At 44.5% G+C, this 22314-nt stretch overlaps 1 protein-coding gene across 1 annotated transcript in view; it reads right to left on the reverse strand.

Annotated features, from left to right (window-relative positions):
- Nucleotides 1-2361: 2361 nt before the first annotated feature.
- The window catches only part of T265_04068 (hypothetical protein), a gene marked incomplete at both ends in the record, with an annotated part of 35241 nt that continues 15288 nt past the window's right edge, over nucleotides 2362-22314 (reverse strand). The window contains 6 exons of the mRNA XM_009168714.1: nucleotides 2362-2548; nucleotides 5160-5287; nucleotides 6797-6837; nucleotides 10652-10994; nucleotides 13257-13592; nucleotides 17336-17895. Of these exons, the coding sequence (XP_009166978.1) occupies nucleotides 2458-2548; nucleotides 5160-5287; nucleotides 6797-6837; nucleotides 10652-10994; nucleotides 13257-13592; nucleotides 17336-17895 (1499 nt within the window). The remainder of the gene's footprint in view (nucleotides 2549-5159; nucleotides 5288-6796; nucleotides 6838-10651; nucleotides 10995-13256; nucleotides 13593-17335; nucleotides 17896-22314) is intronic.

The raw sequence follows: 22314 nt of genomic DNA on the forward strand, positions 1-22314 counted from the left end.
TAAGACTCTTATACACAAGAGCTCGCTGTAAGGGGTGAGACATGCTACAACCGGGATTAAATTTATGAACCACGGAGAAAGTTGATCGTTAAAGAGGTGAACCATTCATGAAAGATTCAGACGTCAAATGTGGGGGACGGGAAATGAAAAGGCATAATGAGGAAAACCTAAGGGAGAGTCCACTTTTTCTAGAATAAATTTGCATTTATGCTGGTATACAAGAACCCATCTGAGATAGCTACCGAAACAGTGCGAGAGTAGTGGCGAGGAACGACACTATCACATGGTTGTTTGTAACCATGATGGCTGGGAACCAGGAACTTATTGGAAAGAAGCGTGGTGATGAAACAGGAGGGAAGGGATCAATAACACTGGACTGAGGCTTTATTCAAGATGACATAAATCACCAGGCCACGGACAAATCGTACGACCTACCACGCCGGTAAAATTCGATACCAAAATACCACCGATCAACAGACCTTGGTTATCCATGGTTTTCTTATTTGGCAAAATCGGTACTGCACAGTGACCCGTAGAGTTCCAGTGGAAGCTAATAGTTATAGTCATTAAAGAGGATATCCAATTTACGAGTCGAGAACTTCCATGACTTAAGCGGAGGGGCTCGCGGTAAGCTAACAACAACGGGTCACATGAAGTGTACAAACAGGACCAAAACGGTCAAGTAATATTTACTGTATCTGATGAACAGAGATTACGACAAATGTCTGAGCTTTCCTGGTATCAACCATATTTTTCTCAGTTAAACTAACACGTTGGTATTCCCTGAAACCTCACCCCGGTTAGTGTTGTAATTGTTACATGAGCAATGAACATGGTTAAGAAGACTTAACTCCAACAGTGAAAATGCTCTTCAGAAGCTCTTTTGGTCTGCTGGTCGGAAGTTTTTACTAATACTAATGAGGAACTGAGGGGAAAACCAATTGACGTCATGATTGTATGGCTCCGTACTGATATCATAGCCACCGGGTTGAAGTGTACAGGATAAAGTCGGTAGAAACAAGTCGAGATTAGCGTATGGCTTGTTATTCACAATCACAACGCTCTCCTGATTGGTACTTTCGTTCTTCCTCCCCTCCAGTATATTCGGCTTTGTTTCATGTAACCCATTCCTAACTCCCGGGAACAATCAATGTCACCTGCTGTCCGAATATGATGACAACGAACGAGCAAGCGTGATTTGTGATTTCACCCAGCGGTACCTCAACTTATCGGATTTGTAGCATGATATGAAGTAAAGGTTTTCCCGACCAGATGTCTTTTTTTCTTTATGAGTTTTAACTACACTATGGTTGCAAATTGTGATCAATATTGAAACCCGAGTATTTAGTGATAAACTGGTTTTGAGTAGCTGAACACGAAGATACTCAAGGAGGGAAATAATGGTGCCCATCGGGGATCGTGAGTTGCCACCGTGAACTTGATAGTTCACTGGCCTCATGCCTGTTGTGTGATGTTCGTTTTTCCACTCTCCAAATTCTCGGAATGTGTGGAAGATATGATTGGGAAAGGATTCCATTCATTAGCGTATTTGTTTTGTGATGAAGCCCGAGTTATGCAGTATGTGCCCAAACGCAGCGTATGAACTGACACTGATGTAAGCATAAAAAAGATTAGCTGTATATTTGAACCAGCATACTGTTACGATGGACCGTACGAATATTACCCTACAAGGTTGTATGTACATTAACAGTGCCAAACAAAGCGTAGCTTTCCACTGCAACGTGGATCAAACATATGTTCCCACTAAATATTCTCGTTTGAACGTTAAAAATCGTCAAACTATTCAAACGCCGATTAATGTGGTGCGGATGAAAACGGGATCCTAGTATGACACATGACTGGTATGTATCTCAACGCCTTTTTTCAGGACGACAATTGGTTCCCGATATCTTTGGATGCATATTATTTAAGGGTTACATGTAACTAAAAACGTCAGTGGTAAACAACGACCCACGTTTTTTGAAACAAGAATGCGGTTCAGTGAAACAAAAAGGACAACTAAGGCTGTCATCCCTTACGACCTTTCACACTGACACAGTCAGTTAAGTTATGGAAATGCGATGTTGTGCAGAACTGCTCCACAGAATCATTAATAACAACCCTAACCGTGTTACGGTGCCTCATCCAAAGTTGGGGACAAATTAAGGGCTTTACGAGAAGAACCGAGAGTGTGGAATTCGTACGCACGCACAAGGTGCTTACTAGGTTTCTGTCAAGGAAAGTTTGGGAATACAATCGCCACATGCTTGTCACAAAAGGAATCGAATGCGCAGACACCCAAATGTAGAGAGGCTATCCGAGAAACCACAAGGTGCCTGTGTTGGAGAAACGACAAGAAAACAAACGGGAGATTTATTTCATCATTCAAGATTGCAGTAACAGAATAAAAAGTTGCTGTACATCGTACTGATCATGATTGGAAATGACATTGAAGCTTCAATGAATGACCGGATTTAAAGGTTCCGCTCGAATGGAGGAGAAATCAATGCGCCGATCAAGATCCTCGTCAATCTCACCCACAAGTGCACTGAAGAATAAAAGTATAAACAAAATCAATAGTCGTAATAATAACAATAATGTTCGTTTAGCTGTAACAACCTTTCGGTGCATACATGACACCCTACGCGAAGACAGAACGAGGGCTGAGGTACCGCCAGGTTGCTCGAATTGTGATCAATATTGAAACCCGAGTATTTAGTGATAAACTGGTTTTGAGTAGCTGAACACGAAGATACTCAAGGAGGGAAATAATGGTGCCCATCGGGGATCGTGAGTTGCCACCGTGAACTTGATAGTTCACTGGCCTCATGCCTGTTGTGATGTTCGTTTTTCCACTCTCCAAATTCTCGGAATGTGTGGAAGATATGATTGGGAAAGGATTCCATTCATTAGCGTATTTGTTTTGTGATGAAGCCCGAGTTATGCAGTATGTGCCCAAACGCAGCGTATGAACTGACACTGATGTAAGCATAAAAAAGATTAGCTGTATATTTGAACCAGCATACTGTTACGATGGACCGTACGAATATTACCCTACAAGGTTGTATGTACATTAACAGTGCCAAACAAAGCGTAGCTTTCCACTGCAACGTGGATCAAACATATGTTCCCACTAAATATTCTCGTTTGAACGTTAAAAATCGTCAAACTATTCAAACGCCGATTAATGTGGTGCGGATGAAAACGGGATCCTAGTATGACACATGACTGGTATGTATCTCAACGCCTTTTTTTCAGGACGACAATTGGTTCCCGATATCTTTGGATGCATATTATTTAAGGGTTACATGTAACTAAAAACGTCAGTGGTAAACAACGACCCACGTTTTTTGAAACAAGAATGCGGTTCAGTGAAACAAAAAGGACAACTAAGGCTGTCATCCCTTACGACCTTTCACACTGACACAGTCAGTTAAGTTATGGAAATGCGATGTTGTGCAGAACTGCTCCACAGAATCATTAATAACAACCCTAACCGTGTTACGGTGCCTCATCCAAAGTTGGGGACAAATTAAGGGCTTTACGAGAAGAACCGAGAGTGTGGAATTCGTACGCACGCACAAGGTGCTTACTAGGTTTCTGTCAAGGAAAGTTTGGGAATACAATCGCCACATGCTTATCACAAAAGGAATCGAATGCGCAGACACCCAAATGTAGAGAGGCTATCCGAGAAACCACAAGGTGCCTGTGTTGGAGAAACGACAAGAAAACAAACGGGAGATTTATTTCATCATTCAAGATTGCAGTAACAGAATAAAAAGTTGCTGTACATCGTACTGATCATGATTGGAAATGACATTGAAGCTTCAATGAATGACCGGATTTAAAGGTTCCGCTCGAATGGAGGAGAAATCAATGCGCCGATCAAGATCCTCGTCAATCTCACCCACAAGTGCACTGAAGAATAAAAGTATAAACAAAATCAATAGTCGTAATAATAACAATAATGTTCGTTTAGCTGTAACAACCTTTCGGTGCATACATGACACCCTACGCGAAGACAGAACGAGGGCTGAGGTACCGCCAGGTTGCTCGAACAGAAGTAGTCGAGATGCAGATGTTGGATTCGAACGACTCACTTGCCGATCAGTAAGTTCACTCCTTAACCACTGAATTCTCTCGAACTTCAAATGCGATGAAAAAGGTATCAAAACCAAGCATTATCAACGAAATTATTTCTAGGGCTGAAGGCATAGCGCCAAATATCTCAATGACAAACTAGACATCGCCTTTTGGTGCGAAAATACGCGATCCCCAAAACAACCCACTTGAAAAAAACAGGACACAGGGTTGAAAATGAAGACTCAATTACAACAAAAAAAGTTGACACCGAATTAAGGTAAATCATCCAAACTTAAACTGTCACTTTCGACGACGTCACTGGAGTGAAGCAAACATGAAGGCTCTAATGAACAGCTGTACGTGTTGCGTCGAAAAATGTTGGCCTCGGTGCTGCAGTCCGTTAGCCGAGAATAAGGCAAATAAAGCGGCAGTAGTAGTGCCAGTTAGACTGTGGTGTAACCAGCGAAATTGTCAAAAAGTATCTTTTGATAAATATGGGTAGTGATCGGTATGTGATGCGTTATTCTTGGATCACGGTTGGTCTAGTGATCTGTTTGTTCTCACCAGTGACGACTCAATGCTTAAGGCACCAGCTTACGGATCGTGGTTCGAACTTGACTGCTCCTGTCTAGACTTGGGCAAACTGGCAGTATGCTAGCTCTCATGCCTCCATCCGTTGGCGTGGTAGGTGGGCACTGGAAGGGTGCTACAGCTGAACGATTTTTTCTACCAGTGATAGGCCCTATCAAGTGGGAGACGGTACAAACGCAACAGCTGCCAAAAATAGCACGTTTGGGTTCCAAATCGAAAGTTGCCTGATTGGTGCCGTTTCCCTATGGGGCACGCAGCCCACAAGTGTTAATCTTCTAGCGGAGAGTGATACTATGGAGCACTGCAGATAGTACAGCATGACGTGCTCATAATCTTTATCGAGACCGAAAGTACGACAGAACCGCTAGTAAAAGAAAGGACGTGGGCATTCTAGAAGAGGCAATACATACTGAGCACTCACATTAAACACACCTTTGAAAAAAGAGCGCGTGGGAATTATTCCGAAAAACTAAAAATAAACTTACACATTCTGGCCGCGAATGATGAAGAGTCCAAGAGGGACTTGTTCCACCCCTTCGGTAGGACTGAACACACGTTCTTGGCTGTCCTTAATAACAAGGTTTATCACATTGTCGAAACCCTTCAAGGTGCCCTTTGGTTGATGAATAGAAAAGAAAACTCACTTAGTATGATAGAGACAGAGAAGCGCATCGTAGAGGAAGAATCAGTATACATATAATCATGACGAGATCTGGACTGCGTGATTATAGTGGTAATAGCTGTAGCTGTTTAGTTTGCCGATAATCTACAATAGGATAGCTACGTATTGATGCGTGAGTCAGAAGTGACAGGAGACTTCTTATTGGGGAGATCACGAGGGGGAGAAATGCCATGAAGGTAACGGCACAGATGTATGCATGCCGCAGAGCGCGCGACTTGACCAAAAACTGATTGGTCAGATCTCAGAGCACTGACCAGAGCAGCTGAGTTTGTTGGTACTGGCTTTCATATTCGCTGCCAAGTCATTACTGGACCTCCGTTGGCTTGTTCCAACCCTCCACATGGTTGGAGGGCTCTCTCATGATTGGCATATGGAGCCTGTGACCAAACTAGCATGACCTTGGTAGCGGGTCGACACGGCACATCGGCCAGGTAACTGACGATCAAATGATCTGGCGACGTTTGAATGTAGAGTTGAATGGCATTTGAGATGGACTTCAATGAACATCAGTGAATTGTGTGTGCAAACGAAACCTTCCGGTTGTACAAGCCAAGGATTTAGTTCCCGTACCCCAAATTGAGCTTTCGACTCAGAAGTCTGACACAGAAGGCGGTGGGCAGTTGAGTTTTCATAAGGGACTATCCACGAAGGTAATGACGCGATAGTCTAACTTGATTGGTTGGCCCGAGGACGCACAGAATAAGGTATAGATGCCTGACTATTGATGTTGCAACGCACAGATGTATTTGGAGTTGCATTGGACACACGCCATGTTTTATTCTTATTTCGACTGTATTGGATAATTCGTCGGCCATTACTATCAAACACTCGGAGTGTGCGCTTTCAGGGTTGACCCCTTCTAACACGTTCTTCCTTGGTGGAAGGTAACATCGTTATTGTTGCCGGGGTAAACAACTTTGTGCATCTGAACTCTCAACGAACATCCGAATCACCTCGTACTAGGGCTATTCGTAGTACCGGATATCGCTGTCCTTAGTATAATTGCATCTCTTTGGCCTGCTGCACCTCGTGGATCAAAGTTCCAGTCAATGTAACCCGCGGGATGATTGCGCGACTCATGTTCCATCACGACGTCAAGGCGGCAAATTTAGGTTAGTTCAAAATAGACGTACTCGAAATGTGTGCTATCACGACATGCATTGAGTAAACAAATGTAGTTTTCATTACCGGAAGTCGTAAATCAAACTCAAGGTTAACTCAGGCCAAGTTGAGGCTGAAGTTACGTTTGACAATAACACGAGGTTAACAGGTGGGGTATAAGTGACCGAAGCAGGATGGGCTACCGAGTACCCAAAGGCTCTCAACAAGGGTAAAAATAGTGCCATCATGCAAAACGACGAGATTAAACACCGTTACCTGACGAATGAAATGCCAAAAGCATTTAGTGTGAGATAAACTGAGACAAATTGGATTGCTTACCACAATAGTTCTTCCATCAGCAGTTATCACATTAACCATACCTGAAGTGAATTGCGTGTTCAGGAACCAGCGCAATCGTGATACAAATGGCATATGAATAAGTTATCTGACTAACTGAATACATGCATCAAGAAAAATGATATGAATAGACTGAGACCGAAATGAGGGATATTCCCGTGTACGTTACAGCAAATAGAGGGCACGACAACAGAAACAGAGTCTTCAACTCTACTCGTAAAGGATACGACCAACATAAGCTTCCAACTCAGACGCCATAGTTGAACCACTAAAAGCGAGAAAAACAGAAATTAGGAAAATATTCGGAGGATGTTACGAAAATACGAAACCGAAATCCACGATATGTTCACAAAATATGGGAGTTCGCCAGAGCTTTATTAATTACCCGGTAGGAAACTATCCTCCTATGTGTCATGAACACACTCAGACACGACATAAGCAAATGCACCTCGGCCATTTTGAACACATTCAGTCAATATCATAGTTCCCATCTATTATGCGCGACTAAGTGTTCGTGATTTGTTTTATGAGGAAGAACTTTGGCAGATGTCCAGCTATATGCCAGCAAACCAAGTCGAGGGGTAAACCATGGAATTCAACTTATAAACTCATCTGCAAACCAATTTGTTTTTCATCGCAGACTCGTCACTTCACAAACGACAGATTCAGCTGGGTTCCAGGTAAGTCTCCCCTGAGAACCAAATTGGCTTGCAGACAACTGTATAAGTCAAATTTCGTGCAATTTGGTTTTAAGTATAACATAAGCTTAGCGGAAACTCGGAGAGTGCATCTATCTGATGAGCCCAAGAAAAGCGGAACTGGTCGTTAGCTGTCGGAGAGTTTTCATCGACCTTATGCGTAAGGTACTACATTCACATGGCATGTAAAATTTTTCAGAACCGCACAGGAAGAGCCTGGGGGACAAATTGCATTCATTGGATGAAGGAATCAAGTGGAAAAATTCCCAATATCTGCGCAAAACAACAGGAGCAAATTGCACAGTAGTCCAAACCCTAACAGACCAGAACCTTTCCTCATTCAAGTGAGAACACGGGCTCAAAGAACACTAGGGATACATGCTGAGCCGAATATCGACACAATGAGAGTTTCTTTGGGAGACAGATATGGAGAGCCTGGTTGGCTGATTGGACAAAGTCACGAGCCGCTATTTCGATAAGCCAGGTTCGGACCGTGTAAAGGTGCCTTCAGGTTGCCTGCCAGCGTCCGTTCAGATAACCCTTGCACATAATGTATGACAAGTGGTGTCAAAAAAGAATTCACGCTAAGCGAAATACACTGATTTACATCCAAATTTGGTTTTGACGGGAAAGTCACCTGGAACCCAGCTGCGTTTATGATGAATATGCTGCACCAGGCCACCTTATATTTCAGTTGGTGTGAGATTCCAGATATCACGATACTTTGTGTAGACGTAATGCAGTACTCAGCAACCTTACGAGTAGTGCATTACGTCCGTACAAATCAAGTCAAAATAAAACCCGGCAATTCTATTGACTGAGCAGGACACAATGTAACTGATAGCAGAATGCTTGAAGCGTCAAGTAAGCTGACCTCAAATCCACACCTCTCAAGTATCGTCAGTAGACTTTGATTAGATTTCGAATCACGGCGAATCCGAAATTTCTAGGAGCTATTTGACTGCACGGCCTGTACTAAGCGAGGAGATCCACTCGTAATGAATTAATCGGCTAATGAGTGCATCCGTACTAGCGAATTAAGAGAATTGGGAGTGGAAATGCTACCATGAAAGAACAAAGAGCTTTCATTGAGCAACTGTATGTGTATTTGCATGAGCTAATATATACATTCATCTTAAAATTATTCAAGTCCGGTAAGGTGTATCTTGTGAGCATGGATCACAGGACTTGGGGGATTCCTCTTGGAAGGACCAGTGGAGCCAGCGTTGGTAGACTGTTAGAAAGCGACGAAAAGCCGCAGCGGCAAACGGCGGAATAGGGACTCCGTCAGTATCGGGACCAGCATCAACTGCAGAACCATCTAGAAGAAATTAAAAGACAGGGGTACCTAGTTGGAGCACCACAGAAAGCAAAACCAATCCGCCGACTCATTATTAGTTTCGGGCAATCAGCTGGGCCACGCAAGGTCACACTAAAAAATCAAAAATCGAATCGATCAAATGGAAGTTTGTCAACAAACGAAGGTTCAGGAAAACAATAACATAATGGAACTGTACAAATCTCAAATCGTGGGATTACGCGGGCTTCTATACTCTGAGTTATGTACTGCTAATTCCAGATGGGATCCTGCGTAAATACGTAGGCAGAAAACAGTAGGCCAACCCCAGGTTCAGACCAAATCAAAACAAAGTAGCCACAAGATGGCAAAGGCCACGTGCTTGTATCAAGCTACGCACGCGATGACAAGGTCATAGAGCGTCTTGCGTTCAGGTCAAAACAAGAAAGGGAGTAAAAGCACAAAACAATGCAAGGATCCCCGTTGTATACAATCAGAATAGAAGAATCAACACTGACTGGCTGGGAATTCACCAAAGATGAATATAGGCCACTCCGCCACTGATTTGCAGATTCGTTTGAGTCAGACTTTCATACGTCGTAGATTTGGAACATCCGTGTTCTACTTGACCTTATTAGGTAGGAACGTCAGAATTACGATCCATATCGCAGATGATTCGATGAGCTATTCGATCCTACTTTGTACCGCACCTCTAACGCGTACAAAGTAACTTCTATTATCCACTTAAGGTCAATTCGTTTCAGGATAATAAACCAGTACAATGTGATTCGGATTTTCGAGCATTACAACTGTGTTGGGTAATCCCGACACTACAAACTAAACTCAAAACGCTGTCGGCGTTCGCTGCTGGCTTGAGGAGAGCCTCGAGTGCGAGATCACCCAAGTGGTTAGAGCGCGAATTTACTGACCGGAGAGTTCGTGGTTCGAACCCGACCTCTGCCTCTCGACTTCCCCTGTCTAGGCTTGGGCAACCTGGCAGTATCCCAACCCTCGTGTTTCCTTCGGGTAGCATGGCAGCTAGGCACCGGACGGGTGTTACAGCTGAACGACTTTTTCTATTGAAATAACCCTCACTTCAAACTATGACGTTCCTATATCCGTTCTGATCTAACTGTCTAACTGAAATTTCCTTGAGCTTGACTTTCCATCAGGATATTCTGAACTTTACATAAAATAACAGGTATACGCCACTGGAGAGCAACGAATGCTCTATTCCATACGGAATAAAGTCTAGACAGCACAAATAAGATTTGGATATGCTTTAAGCAGCTGAGAGGACGAGGAAATGAAAGTAAAATAAAGTTTACACTGGTACAATCTCCTTCGAGGTAAACCATCTGCAAAGAAAAGTAGTAAAAGGCTATCACAAACCACAGTCCTTTGGAATCGCTCGGAGGTAACGACCGGGTTGCAAAAAGGTAACACTGGATTTCTCAAGTAAGGAATGCACAAATCTTCAAAGGTTATTTATCAGTAGTTGAAATACAGATGAATGTGAAGATCTTTCGGTTGCTGCAATTTATCCACCATACTATCGGAGCCTCATGGATAACAAAATGTATAAGAAAACCGATTGTTCATTGAATTACAGCAAATTTCGGACTGGTTTATCTTAATTCACCGATGGTCAGCGCATAGTGGTCAACAAGTTTGTTCCGAAAAACTGACCGCTTGAAGCCTTCAGATTACCTGGTCTATAAACAACAGTGCACGGGCATTGGAATGTATAAAAACGGGGATGTGTAGGAGGTCGTCAGCGCTAACGTCACTTTCGTATCTACTAAGTTCAGCATGATGAGTGTAACGCAGGGGGCTCCTTACCTTTGGGTATCGAACCCTTCGACAACAGCCTACGGAACAATGCCACTTCGATTTCCAGTGATGCAATCATACGTCGGTCTGGAATAACGACGATGTTCGGAACCTTGGAGTTGGGGTTCTCTTGCTCGCCCATCATTAGCTGAAGTATAAATGCCTTCAGGTCCCAGTTGAAACGGTTTGCAGAAAGTAGAGAGGCGAAAAAAGCCAAACTGGGTCGGATAGTGATATGAGGGGTGGACGCTGTATTGGAACTAGCAGGGCTCGACGCGTCAGCCAAAGAGGTAAGCAGCTGCTTGACCGAAGCGACTGATTTGCAGGCGCGCGCCAAAGAACCCCAAGTGGCCTGAGGTAAGATCACAAGACAACGGCCAGATATGATAAGAGAAGGAAGTGGCAAACACGCACAAGCTCTGCAATACATTGTGTCAGGGATTTTGGAGAGCAAACACCATGTACAGTTGTACCGTTTACTTGAAACTCCAAGTCGCAAACATCTATGCGGATTACAGGCCAACAATCAATGAAACTACCATTACACACAACGCAGAACTATGGATCTTCGACAGTTGGTAGGGTATTCTCGGACACTGTGTTACTGTCTGGCAGCATCACGAAGACGCTGTCTGGAAAAAAGCATCGTGCGTTTGATTAAATTGGCTGATTTGTGGGGCTTATGCACACCGTTCTTGGTGTGTGATGTGTGGAATATTTCAGAGTCAGATCTTTCACCGTACCAGCCTGTCCAATCCACACCTCAAATTCAATTGCCACACCGGTGTTAATGAATTCCCAGTGTCAATACGTAGGAACTGTCATTTTTCATCATCCTGCTTAGACAGCGATGAAGCTCCTTAGGATCACCCGGTAGATATACAGCAATCAAAGCGACAACGATTTTCGGATTAATAAAGCTGAATTTAACTTTATGGGACCACACGAATCTCTACAGTCAGTTTCCGAAGGCCAACGAAGACCGGCCGACTGAATTTACTTCATGTCACCGTGAAGTGGCTGCGAGAAGTTTCCCACAGCTATGTCAGATCAGTAGGGTGATGCCCGAAAACACTTCATGCCTATATGTTCTATTCACATCGTAAGCCCAAACTCACTGTGACCGGTGGTAGCCGCAATCAAAGGCACACGTATTGTTGCCACACATACTGATCGGTTTTTTCAGCATGGTGTATTATGAATAAAGGGATCCGAATTCCAGTACGACGGATGACTCGCAACCTTGCTCGTCCGGTTGAAAAAACATGCAATGTGTGGAGCTTAGAGAAGGTAGCCCCGGTGTAGGGTGCCACATGGTGAAGGAAGAACACTATAACGGGGTTTCAATGAAGCAAATGGGCAGAGGCCTGTAGGCGAGGGTGCTGTTGTAATACGTTCCGGCATTACTGAAGTATAACGAAAGTGACCTGCACAAACACAATGTCATGCCACATCTGCCATAACGCGATGCCATTAGTCGGATAACCTTACTTGGAGCAGACAGCAAAGTGGATGAACGAAAAAAGTCACTTCACACGCTCCCCATCTTCTCTTATTAATAAGTTCAAACCCCTAACTCTCTATTCAAGAGGCAGTCATCTGTAAACCTCGGCTGCTAACACGTCAGTGTCGTGCCCATAGAAGTAACAAGCAGGCCACTGTTCACACCCATCTATCCGCGTCCGCTTTTAGGGGGACAATTCATTACTTTACTCATAGCGTACACAAGTGGGCTAACAAGTGTCGCTATTGCGTATTCTGGATAGCTTATCTATAGATAACTGCTGCACTTCCAAAGCTCGATTACCAGGTCCTTGGCTAGGAAGAGGTAAAGAATTAGTCGCAAACCGTGCTCTAAAGCGGTCTCAGTAAACAGAATGATATCGTCCTAGTAGGCGGAAACGCCATCAAGCCTGCGATCAGGAGGAAGCGGGAATTAATCTGGTAGAGTGAGGCACAAGTCCAACAGCGTCGAAGAGGATTTCGACGACATAAAGGATATATTCTTCATCATGATCGGTGTCTGTCCCGCTCCAACTCATTTTTGACGAGGAGCTTGCTGAAAGCGGGATATGGCCAGGCAACGCAAAATACAAGTGGCTAGCACATAGCTGGGCACGATTAGATCTTAGCACATCCTTGGTCAAATGTCATACTGTACTAACAAGTGGGCCATTGGCGTGTGAACGATCGCAGTTACGATAGTTTGTCGCTATATACTGCGCTTGTGTCGGGTGAAGTTAGCGAGATGCTAGGTCGATTCCGTTGCTAAAAACCAATTCCAAGACGATAAACCCATGTACTTGCTTCGAAGTTGTTCTAGGATATAGATTTCCTTCAAATCCCTCAATTGTTTCCTTTGAGATATGAAATTTTTACGTGTGCCCTTATTCTCTTTATTTCACGGTCGTATGGCAACCATGAAGTTGCTGCTGATTTACTAGTGTTCAAGAGCGAGTCGATTGCTGCATCCCAACAAACAGTCATGAAAGTTCCTTAGCACTTTGAGGCGAAATAGGGGTTACAGGATGTGTACCACGACGAAAGGATACAATGAGAACCTAGAAAATATGTCATACTGTATGTTAGGTAATTCGCGAAATGGATGGCTCACTTGATCGGGCGAGAGACCCATACGTGTGGCTTCCGCCAGCAAGCACTCGGCCGATACCCCAACAGCTGTACGTCGATTGATCAGAGCATTGTAAAAGGGCATGTCAAGCAAGATCCGGCGTTGACGAGCAGCATCTAGAATGGCAACCTCCCACTGATCCAGGTTATTTTGTGTTGATGTCGCCTTCGCCGGGGGGAGTAAACCAATCAGTTCCGTAAATATGCGAATCTCAGGCTTAGTATTTCCCACGGTTTCCACTGTATTCAGAAAACCATGTAAACCACCAAAGAGGGCCAGTCGCTGCCAAGGTAACCAACCGTTGTAAGGAGGAACCACCTGCACGCAAGAGTAAAGAAAACTTAGATAATGAGAAGATACCGTTTCGGATCTGATTCTAAGTTAGTGTGATGGGAAAACCGATAGCATACGACTCTTTGCAACGCATCACTTTTAGGAAACCTCCAAGCAAACAATACTCAATACTACCTAAGATAGAAACGGCCATGGTGATTGGGAATTTTCTTACACTGGCAACGACTGGGAACATTTTCTAATTTCCCTGCATTCCTTCGCATAGGATTGTAATCTTACCGATCTGCATTTCCCAGTAGGTCGGCCAAATCGCAGTGGTTGAACACATTTGTAGGGCTTTGTTATCCACGACAAATAAGTGAACTACACCCTCCCTTTGTAAGAAGACGCTCTCACCTCTTCGGCGCACATTAACGGTTACGGTGCGGGCACTACCACGACAACCCGGAATGAGAGCTCTGAAGCCGAAGTAACACAGTATCTTTTTTCATCATTACAAAGTATAGAATGAGGCCAGATATCCAACGAACAACATCGCGGACTTTCATTTAGACAACCCGGATTCGAGTCTCCTCATACACACCTCCACAAGTGGTTGGAACAATGTTTACATATGGTCCTGTGCGTAAAGATGTAAGCAGACAAGTTAACATTTAACAACCCAACAAACTGCTGAGGGATAGGTTGGTTGCGTATGCGTAGGCCGTGGATGGATACACGGATTTCAACGAAGCCGAACTACGAAAATGGACAAAATTGCTGGAAGTTTCACAAAAATGGTGTTTGATGACTGGCAGAAGTGTGTCAGAATTCACTGCTTAGGCCACAATAGGACACTGCAGATCTGAAAAACATTTACTTCTCCATTTCTGCTGAAATAAAACTGTTAGTGACAAGTGTTTGCAGATAAAAGGAGATAAAAACCTTCTGTAACGCTGTATGGCGCTGCTTGAGGAACGAGTCAACTGGTCACCCATGAAGCTAGGCTAATGGTTTGAAAAAACGAGCGTTGGCTCAAACGGTTAAAAGCATACCTGGGAGTATTAATAAAGGAAACTGCTTAAAAATTGCTGAAAACCCTTCGAAAGCCCACAAATGGTCTTGCCCTTCTTGGGGCTCATCAGATGGGCGCAGTCCCCGACTTTTCCTCAACCTTATGCTCTACTTGAACCCAAATTGGACAGACGTTGACAAATAGCCCCATTCACGTCTCAATTTGGTTTTCACGGGAGGCGTGGCTGAAGAGAATAAAAAATGAGAGATTTAGTTGAGTCTCCCATGGAAACCAAACCGATATGCAAATAAGAGCACATGTCGAGACCTCGGTTTCGCTTCGGACAACCGCACATTCTTTTCTGCATCAGACCCATACAAGCCTGCTGCCCTCCGTCTCCCCTCCCCCGTGCAAATAGACATCACTCATAAACTATGGCCGCCGCATTCTCGTCTACTCTAAACGTAGACTTCAATACAGCAAGGGTCCACCCGATGAATGAGTATAAATGCGACAATAGGAAAGCAGTTTCGTCGACTTTCAATGGCGAAAAGACTGGATCTTACAGTGGTGTGACCGATTCCACGTCTCCATGAACCACTGGACAATGCTGGAAGGCGACCGCGCAGCACTTGGTGCGCCCGTAGCCCAGAGACAGACAGGCGGTTTTCTAAGGTTAATTTTGGAAAGACTGAAAGGTTTGAAGTGTTAAATAATGACCAAATCAGCTTCGTGGTTTAGGAGCTGGTACCGAAACATCAACTCAAATCATATCTAAGGCCAGGCATGAAGATCGAAAACTTGAATTGGCCGTCGTTCGCTGCAGCGTCAATTTTTTTGTTGGTCACGGTGGCATAAACGATACAATCTTCCTGGTGAATTCAGGCGGAGTAGTGAGTAACTAGCTCAACCAGAAACTCGACGCTATGAAGCAAAGGTCACGAGAGAGGATTTGGGTTCAAGTCTGAATCGTTCATGAATAGCTGCTCCCAGCTTACGCAGCAACAGTAGAAGCTTTGATGCGCCAGTTAAACACGTTTGAATCATGTCTCTTTATTTCATGGAATAACTTTCTAACGTTAGCCCATTATCAGCAATCGTAGTAGAGCTGACAATAAAATTCGTGCGAAAAGAAGGAAGTTCATTCGCTGCTGTCGTATTCGACGACACCACGCTCAGCCTCATTTGAGCTTCCCTGCCGTTCCTGTACTGTTAGTCCATGGAACTGCATTGCTGAAAATGATAACCGCTGATACTGGTCATTGATTTGCTGTTCTGTCCACAACAGTAATCAGGCATCGTCGTCGTCATCGGCGGCATAACATCAGTGTTCAAAGCTGATGCTTCGCTGCCACAATCAGACCAATCAGGGCAATGTGCGCTAGGTCCCACTGATTCCGAGTAATTAGGGTGCAGCCTACAATGATCCCTAGCTCGTGCTATCAATGTTGATCAATTCCGGACAATCCGAAATGGAATAACTGACAACTTTCATGAATTACGCCAATACATGCATACTTTCACAGTTGCGACACAATAACGAATCATCTGTAGTGCAGTTTGCGCGGATCATCACTGATTGGTATAGTTTTCTTTCACTCGATATTGAGGAACTCAGGGTTGCCAGTAGCTGTTCCTGGCTGATCGGTACGATCCCTGGATAGGCGTTACATGTTTCCCAAGTTTCAGTTATTGTTCTCCTTGAGGTCAGTCGTCTGATTCTAGATAGACTGGGAAAATGCATCTGAATTCCGGCTTCCTCAGAAACATATAATCCTCGGATTTCTTCCGAACCTCGGTAGCACGAGCCCAGAAACAAGCAACCAAATAGCGACTTATGATGGCTTGGTGAGCCATCAAGGAAAAGGATCAATCTATAAGAACAACCTCGAAATTCAAACCCACCAACTGCCCTTGGAAACCTATGGGTAGACTGAAACCTGGTACCAGATTGTTGATACCATTTGTTAGAATAGAACCTGGAATCAGAAGAGCCGATGAAAATGGTTCATATATCAACTTGTAAACGGAAAGGAATTAGTAGATCTGATCAACTGACAATGGTTCTCCGGGCCGATTCCCACTATGAATTTGAGTTAGTCAAGCTCGAGACTGTCCAGTGGTTAGGGCACAAACTTACTCTCCCGGAGGGCGTCTCGACTTTTCCTGTCTAGGCATGGATAACCAGGTAGCATCCTAGCCATTGTGCTTCCTTCGGATGGCATGGCAGCTCGGCACCGAAAGGGCGTTCGAGCTGAACGATTGCTTTTGAGTCACGCGCCAAAAAGACCGGAAGTCATTCAGTTGTAGCACCTTTCGGTGCCTAACTGCCATGCCACCAGAAGGAAGCACGAGGGCTGGGATACTGCCAGGTTGCCCAAGCCTAGACAGGGTAAGTCGGAAGGCAGCGACCGGGTGCGAACCACGGACCTTCCGGTCAGTAAATTCTCACTCTAACCACTGAGCCATCTCGCCCCCAGAAGACACCAGAATAAAGCAAGGACGTTTCGCAGACTATCCCATTACAGTAGGATAGTGATGATGACAAATAAAATGCCTGACCATATCGACGTGCAGTAGTAAACCATTTAGTTCCATGAGGGCAAAACCATGCATAATGCAATCAAAAATAGTAATTTCCTCGCCAAAAAAACCACCAGCTCGGTTGCAAGTTGGATGCAATCCAACTGCCAAGCTCGGCGAACAGACCAACAACCAAACAAAGCACCCGAGCTACCTACATTCCACAACATTGCTAGAACCACCAGCTCACTTGAATAGCGCGAGTAGTTGGAGTAAGTAGATTGACTGGACTGTGCATGGAAAACGATGTATCTTCCCAATCGAGCTGAATGACATTTTCCATCATGGTCTCGTCCAGGGGTTGCAACATATCTTGAGAACCGTCATTTGCCACTGGAGGGGTAAGTTGGCCTTTTGTAGATTCCAAAAGTTCTGATTGAGTGGAAGAGGAAAAAGAGGGAGTCACCGCGGAATCAGGAGGTTCGATTCTGAGGGTCGAATCATTCCCATTCCCCCGAGGTATACACTTGAGCGCTCCAAGCAACAAGACAAAAATATGTGAAGATAATTCGACGTTCGAAGAAATCAACCTATGCCACAAACTAAGCATGAATTGGAACAAATCCAGGCGCGAAAGTTGCTGTTGCTGAAGAGATATTGCAAGTTGATGCTTCGCGACGGCTGGTTTGATGCCACTCAGGACAGCTGATATGGTGAATTCGTCAATTCTAATTGGATTCTTGGGGGAATTATATTTGGCAGCTTTCAGCATGTCATCCAACGTGGCCATACAGCTTTGGATGTCACCACCTGAGGGAGGAAACAAACAAAAAAATGAAATCAACGGTAACAGCCGTATGTCTAGTCAAAGCGTGACGATTTCCAATCGGAAGCCGCACGCTTGAATGAGCGACTTTGGAGAATGAATTCATTTCATGAAATTAGACGAAGTAGCAAGAACAGATTGACGTGAGGGTGCCATCATTTCGCAGTTACATCTGCGGCCGTAGAACTAAATACGATCACGTTTTATACAGAGAAAACTAGAAGTCACGTCCAGTGATGTGCATTAATTTCAACAGTTTCAGGGCAACGAAATAGCTTGTTTTACTGATTTCTATGTGTACAAGCCCCGTCGATGGATATCACTTATCACGGTTTCGATGAACCTAAACAAGTAACTGGACAAAAAGGTCAACAGCCACCTGATCAACAACCTATATTTCAATACTACCCAGCCTAAGCAAGCTCAGATTGGTGCTGGTAATGATATATACTGTGAAAGAGTCTGTAGGGTTAACCTTGATAACTTACATTCAGGATATCTTTTGATGTTTTACCCACCCCCCCTATCACCACCACATTCTAAACATTATCAACATTATTATCACCAACAGAAATAAGCCGGATATAAACATTGACGCTTAACTGCCGCGTTACCAAGAATGCCCTAGCAAAGAGTGGAAAGAATGTCCGTGTGGAAAACAGTCGAACAGCCTACACTTCAGAACAAAACACTGAACAGACGCGGACGAAATCTTACCGATGTGAAGCGCCATTACTGGGACTGACCCATTATTCTGCGCGAATTTCGCCCACCCTAAGCACACTCCTAGGCGACAAACGATCTAGGTATTTCAGTTAGAAAGTGACAACATAATTGCCGTTAGTACTGATCAGTTGCAACGCCTGTGAGATTTTCCACCACATGAAAAGAGAATCACGTGGACCGAATCTAGAAAGTTAAAATTCCCTGCAGCAGCCACTTGGCTATGGCCGCTCCCATTTTACGTTGTCATGCCATCGTCCGTTTCCCATGGACGTTCCACTAGCAATGGATTGGAACAGAAACTAACAACCTTCTTTGGTACACGGAGGCTGAGCGCGCGCACAGATAGCCATTCTTTATCGAGCACTCGCTTGTTGCGGGCGATATAAAGGTAGCTGAACTCCGTCATGATACGGAGGCACCGGCGGGCAGATGTTCGTTACTGAGGGACCCATACTTCTCAACAATGAGTAAAACTGCTCTTAGGAGTTTCGTATGAACGGCACTTTAGCCCCTGTGAAATTCGTTTCTGATGTCATAAAGACGCAGGTTACCACACACTGTAACTGTGTTGAGAATGCATGTACTGATCTTGTCTCTTACAGCACAGACGTAAACTCGAGGTTCGCATTCTGAAGTCCCAAAGGGTCACAGAGGGACGGGAAAAAAGTTAGTGCGACCGCAAGCTGAAGGTGAAAAACATCCTTAAACAAAGGACCGCTTCTGGAGTTTTATTTTTGAGGACAACTAGGTGCTGAATAACAAAACACCATGGGCATATCATTCGAACTAATTAGTCTTCCTCTAGACAGGATCGTAATACCTAGATTCAGGAGCACTTCATTATGAGGTCAATAGTAAAATTGAACAAACAGAGAACACGGGGTAAACCCGAGTCTCCAATAGGTACGGAAAGCTCGGACACAAAGCGAGCCATCGCGTCTCTTCAAAATGTTCTCAAGGGGCTATGTGATAGATCAAACTCTGATAGTATCCGGTCATTACCGAGAGAACGTGCGGACGACACAATACTGGCATGTTACAACATTTAGCGTTCTTCGGCAAACTGACAAAATCTATTCGCCGCTTTGGGCTGAACTTCCCTTCACAAGAGTAAGACGCTATAAAATAAGGCCGGACCGACACCAACTCGCACTTTGTGAAGTGGTGATAGATATGGTGGACAAATTTGCGTGTCTAGGCAGCTAACTTCAGAAGTAGTATCAAATTCAAACGGGCCTCTCACTCAAGGTTACAAATGCGTTCATAAATGTCCATCAGCCTTGGCGACGTCGAGACTAACTCTTACAAGACGTGAAAACGGCATCTTCGCGCGAAGTCCAGCTTTAACACTGTGAAGAATGAGCTGTGTGTAAAACATAACAAATAGGCCAGTCGTTGTCGATAACCGCTGTTTGAGAAAGATCGCCCAATTTGGTGGGAATGAACAGTACGTCAGCGACTGGGCAACACCATGGCCACCTAGGTACTATTCTGAAGCGGCACCAACTCACTCGACTGGGATTGTGTTAGCTATTTGTGTCTGTTAGAAAAGACAAGCTAGAGACCAGAAAATAACATGCTACATAGACTTAAACGTAGTTACCACCCTTCCGGTTAGTTAATCTCGACTTTGTGGATGATGAACTAGGGAAATGGCGCGGAACTGCAACTATCGGTGTGTCTTTTGTCGCTTCGTAACAAACCACCCCTTCATCCTCATAACGTTGGTACATGTTGCTCTGTTCGCTGAGTTGGACAATGTGGCTACGAAGATTCATCACCGGTCGAATTGACGCCATCAATGCGTAGTACGATAGCGGATCGTCGTAGTTCAGTAGCGTGCCGGTGTATAGGTAGTGAGCAGTGCTGCGCTTGAGGCTATACAAGTCTTGGCACATGGTAGTGTGTTCCCAGCTTCATTAGCAAAGTGTGGATGCAACTCTTCTTGTGATTAATTGGGCGGTTGCGGTGGCAATTCAGTATCCGACCAGTGGGTCGTTTTTTTTCAAGGAAGACAACCCAGTACATCCACGAATGGTGGTTGATTGTTCTTTTCACGTTCAACCGTGAAACGCAGTGTTGAGTACCAGCTGTGCATGTGTTTTACATTGTAGATCAAGAGTGCATTGCGAAGTGCCTCAATTTCTGCTTCAGTGATGCATCCAGATGTTGGTGATCCCATTTTAGTCCCCCCGAATTGTTGACGTGCTCGCAGTATGTGTCCATTTAAAAGTCTAGGTTGCAATGCGACATATTTGGGCTAAAACAACATTGGTGAACAATCACCAGTATGTGTGATATAACTAGCCTAAACTACGCAGCGTGATGGACCCATCTGCCGTGATCGGTTTCCTCTTCTCAAAACTACATGACTCGTTTAGCAATTCCTCGGCCAATGTTCGTCTTGAAAACTCTAAGAACAAGAAAGTCAAACAAACACAGTCATCCTATGCCTTCTGCGAGCACGGATCACGCCTATGGTCTACAGGATAGTGCTCGTACTGGAGGAGACTTAATCTAGATAGATAAGCCCACATCACGTCCGAGATAATTGTGTCGGAAGTGGCTTAGGCCACCATGGGCTTCTCGATGTTGGAAGTGATGACCAGGCCTAGGCCATCCAGCTTTCCAGGTGGACGAATTCGCGTGCGGACAATTAACGAAAAAATCGTTCATCTGTAGCACCCTTTCAGTGCCTAGCTGCCATGCCACACGAAGGAGGCACGAGGGCTGGGATACTGCCAGGCCGCCCAAACCTGGACAGGGGAAGTCGACAGGCAGAGGTTGCGTTTGAACCACGGACCTTCCAGTCAGTAAATTCGCGCTCTAACCACTTGGCGCATCTCGAATGACCGAAGGAACCACCGTTATCAGCTTGTGGGGTACCCAGTGGCAGCAAATCGACTGAATAACCGAAACGAGAAGGTTGACTGTGCTTAAGCATCAACCTAATTCTTGATTTCAGACGTGTACGGATAGCAGGTGTGTGAGAGATGTAACCAAATGTATCCGATACAAAAGAGTATCAGTGGAGCATGGAAAAAACCACACACAAGTGAATGTTTTGGCGAGAGGAGGATGGTGGCATGGTACCGTGTACAATCAACCTCACCTAGTCTTCAATCAAGGGATTCTATCATTACTTGAAATGAGACTGATGAAAACATAAACGTGATGAGCCCCACGGTGGAGAAAACCGGTCGTGGATTGTTGCAGAGTTTTCACCATCTTTATGAGTAGTGTCTTGTGAATAAAAATACACCAAAGTATCAAATATCGTACCAACCAAAACATAAGGCAGACTTTTTCTGGGACATTCAGTTTGAGATTATTATAAATGAGGGATCCAGCTGACGGTCAACTGAGTAAACCTCCACACGAATGCATGACTCCGTTTACGCACAAATTAGTGTTCAATTAGGAAAAAGGTTGGTGAAAAAGTGGAGCTTGATGAGCGTGAAGAAGGGAAAAATTGTCGGTAGGTTTTAGTAGTTTTCATCAACCTTATGAGTGACGTACTGCAAACACAGCTGTTATTCCATGAGACATAAGTCATTTTTTGGCAAGAGGTCCAGTGCCCAAATTTTACCTGCCACCACTGTCGGTCGGGATAGTTAGCAACTCAGTACCGCAACTAGAATGACTCACTGACCGCGAGGTGGTGTGTGGCGGATGCC

Source organism: Opisthorchis viverrini (assembly GCF_000715545.1).
Source record: "Opisthorchis viverrini unplaced genomic scaffold opera_v5_64, whole genome shotgun sequence".
Classification (NCBI taxonomy): Eukaryota; Metazoa; Platyhelminthes; class Trematoda; order Opisthorchiida; family Opisthorchiidae; genus Opisthorchis; species Opisthorchis viverrini.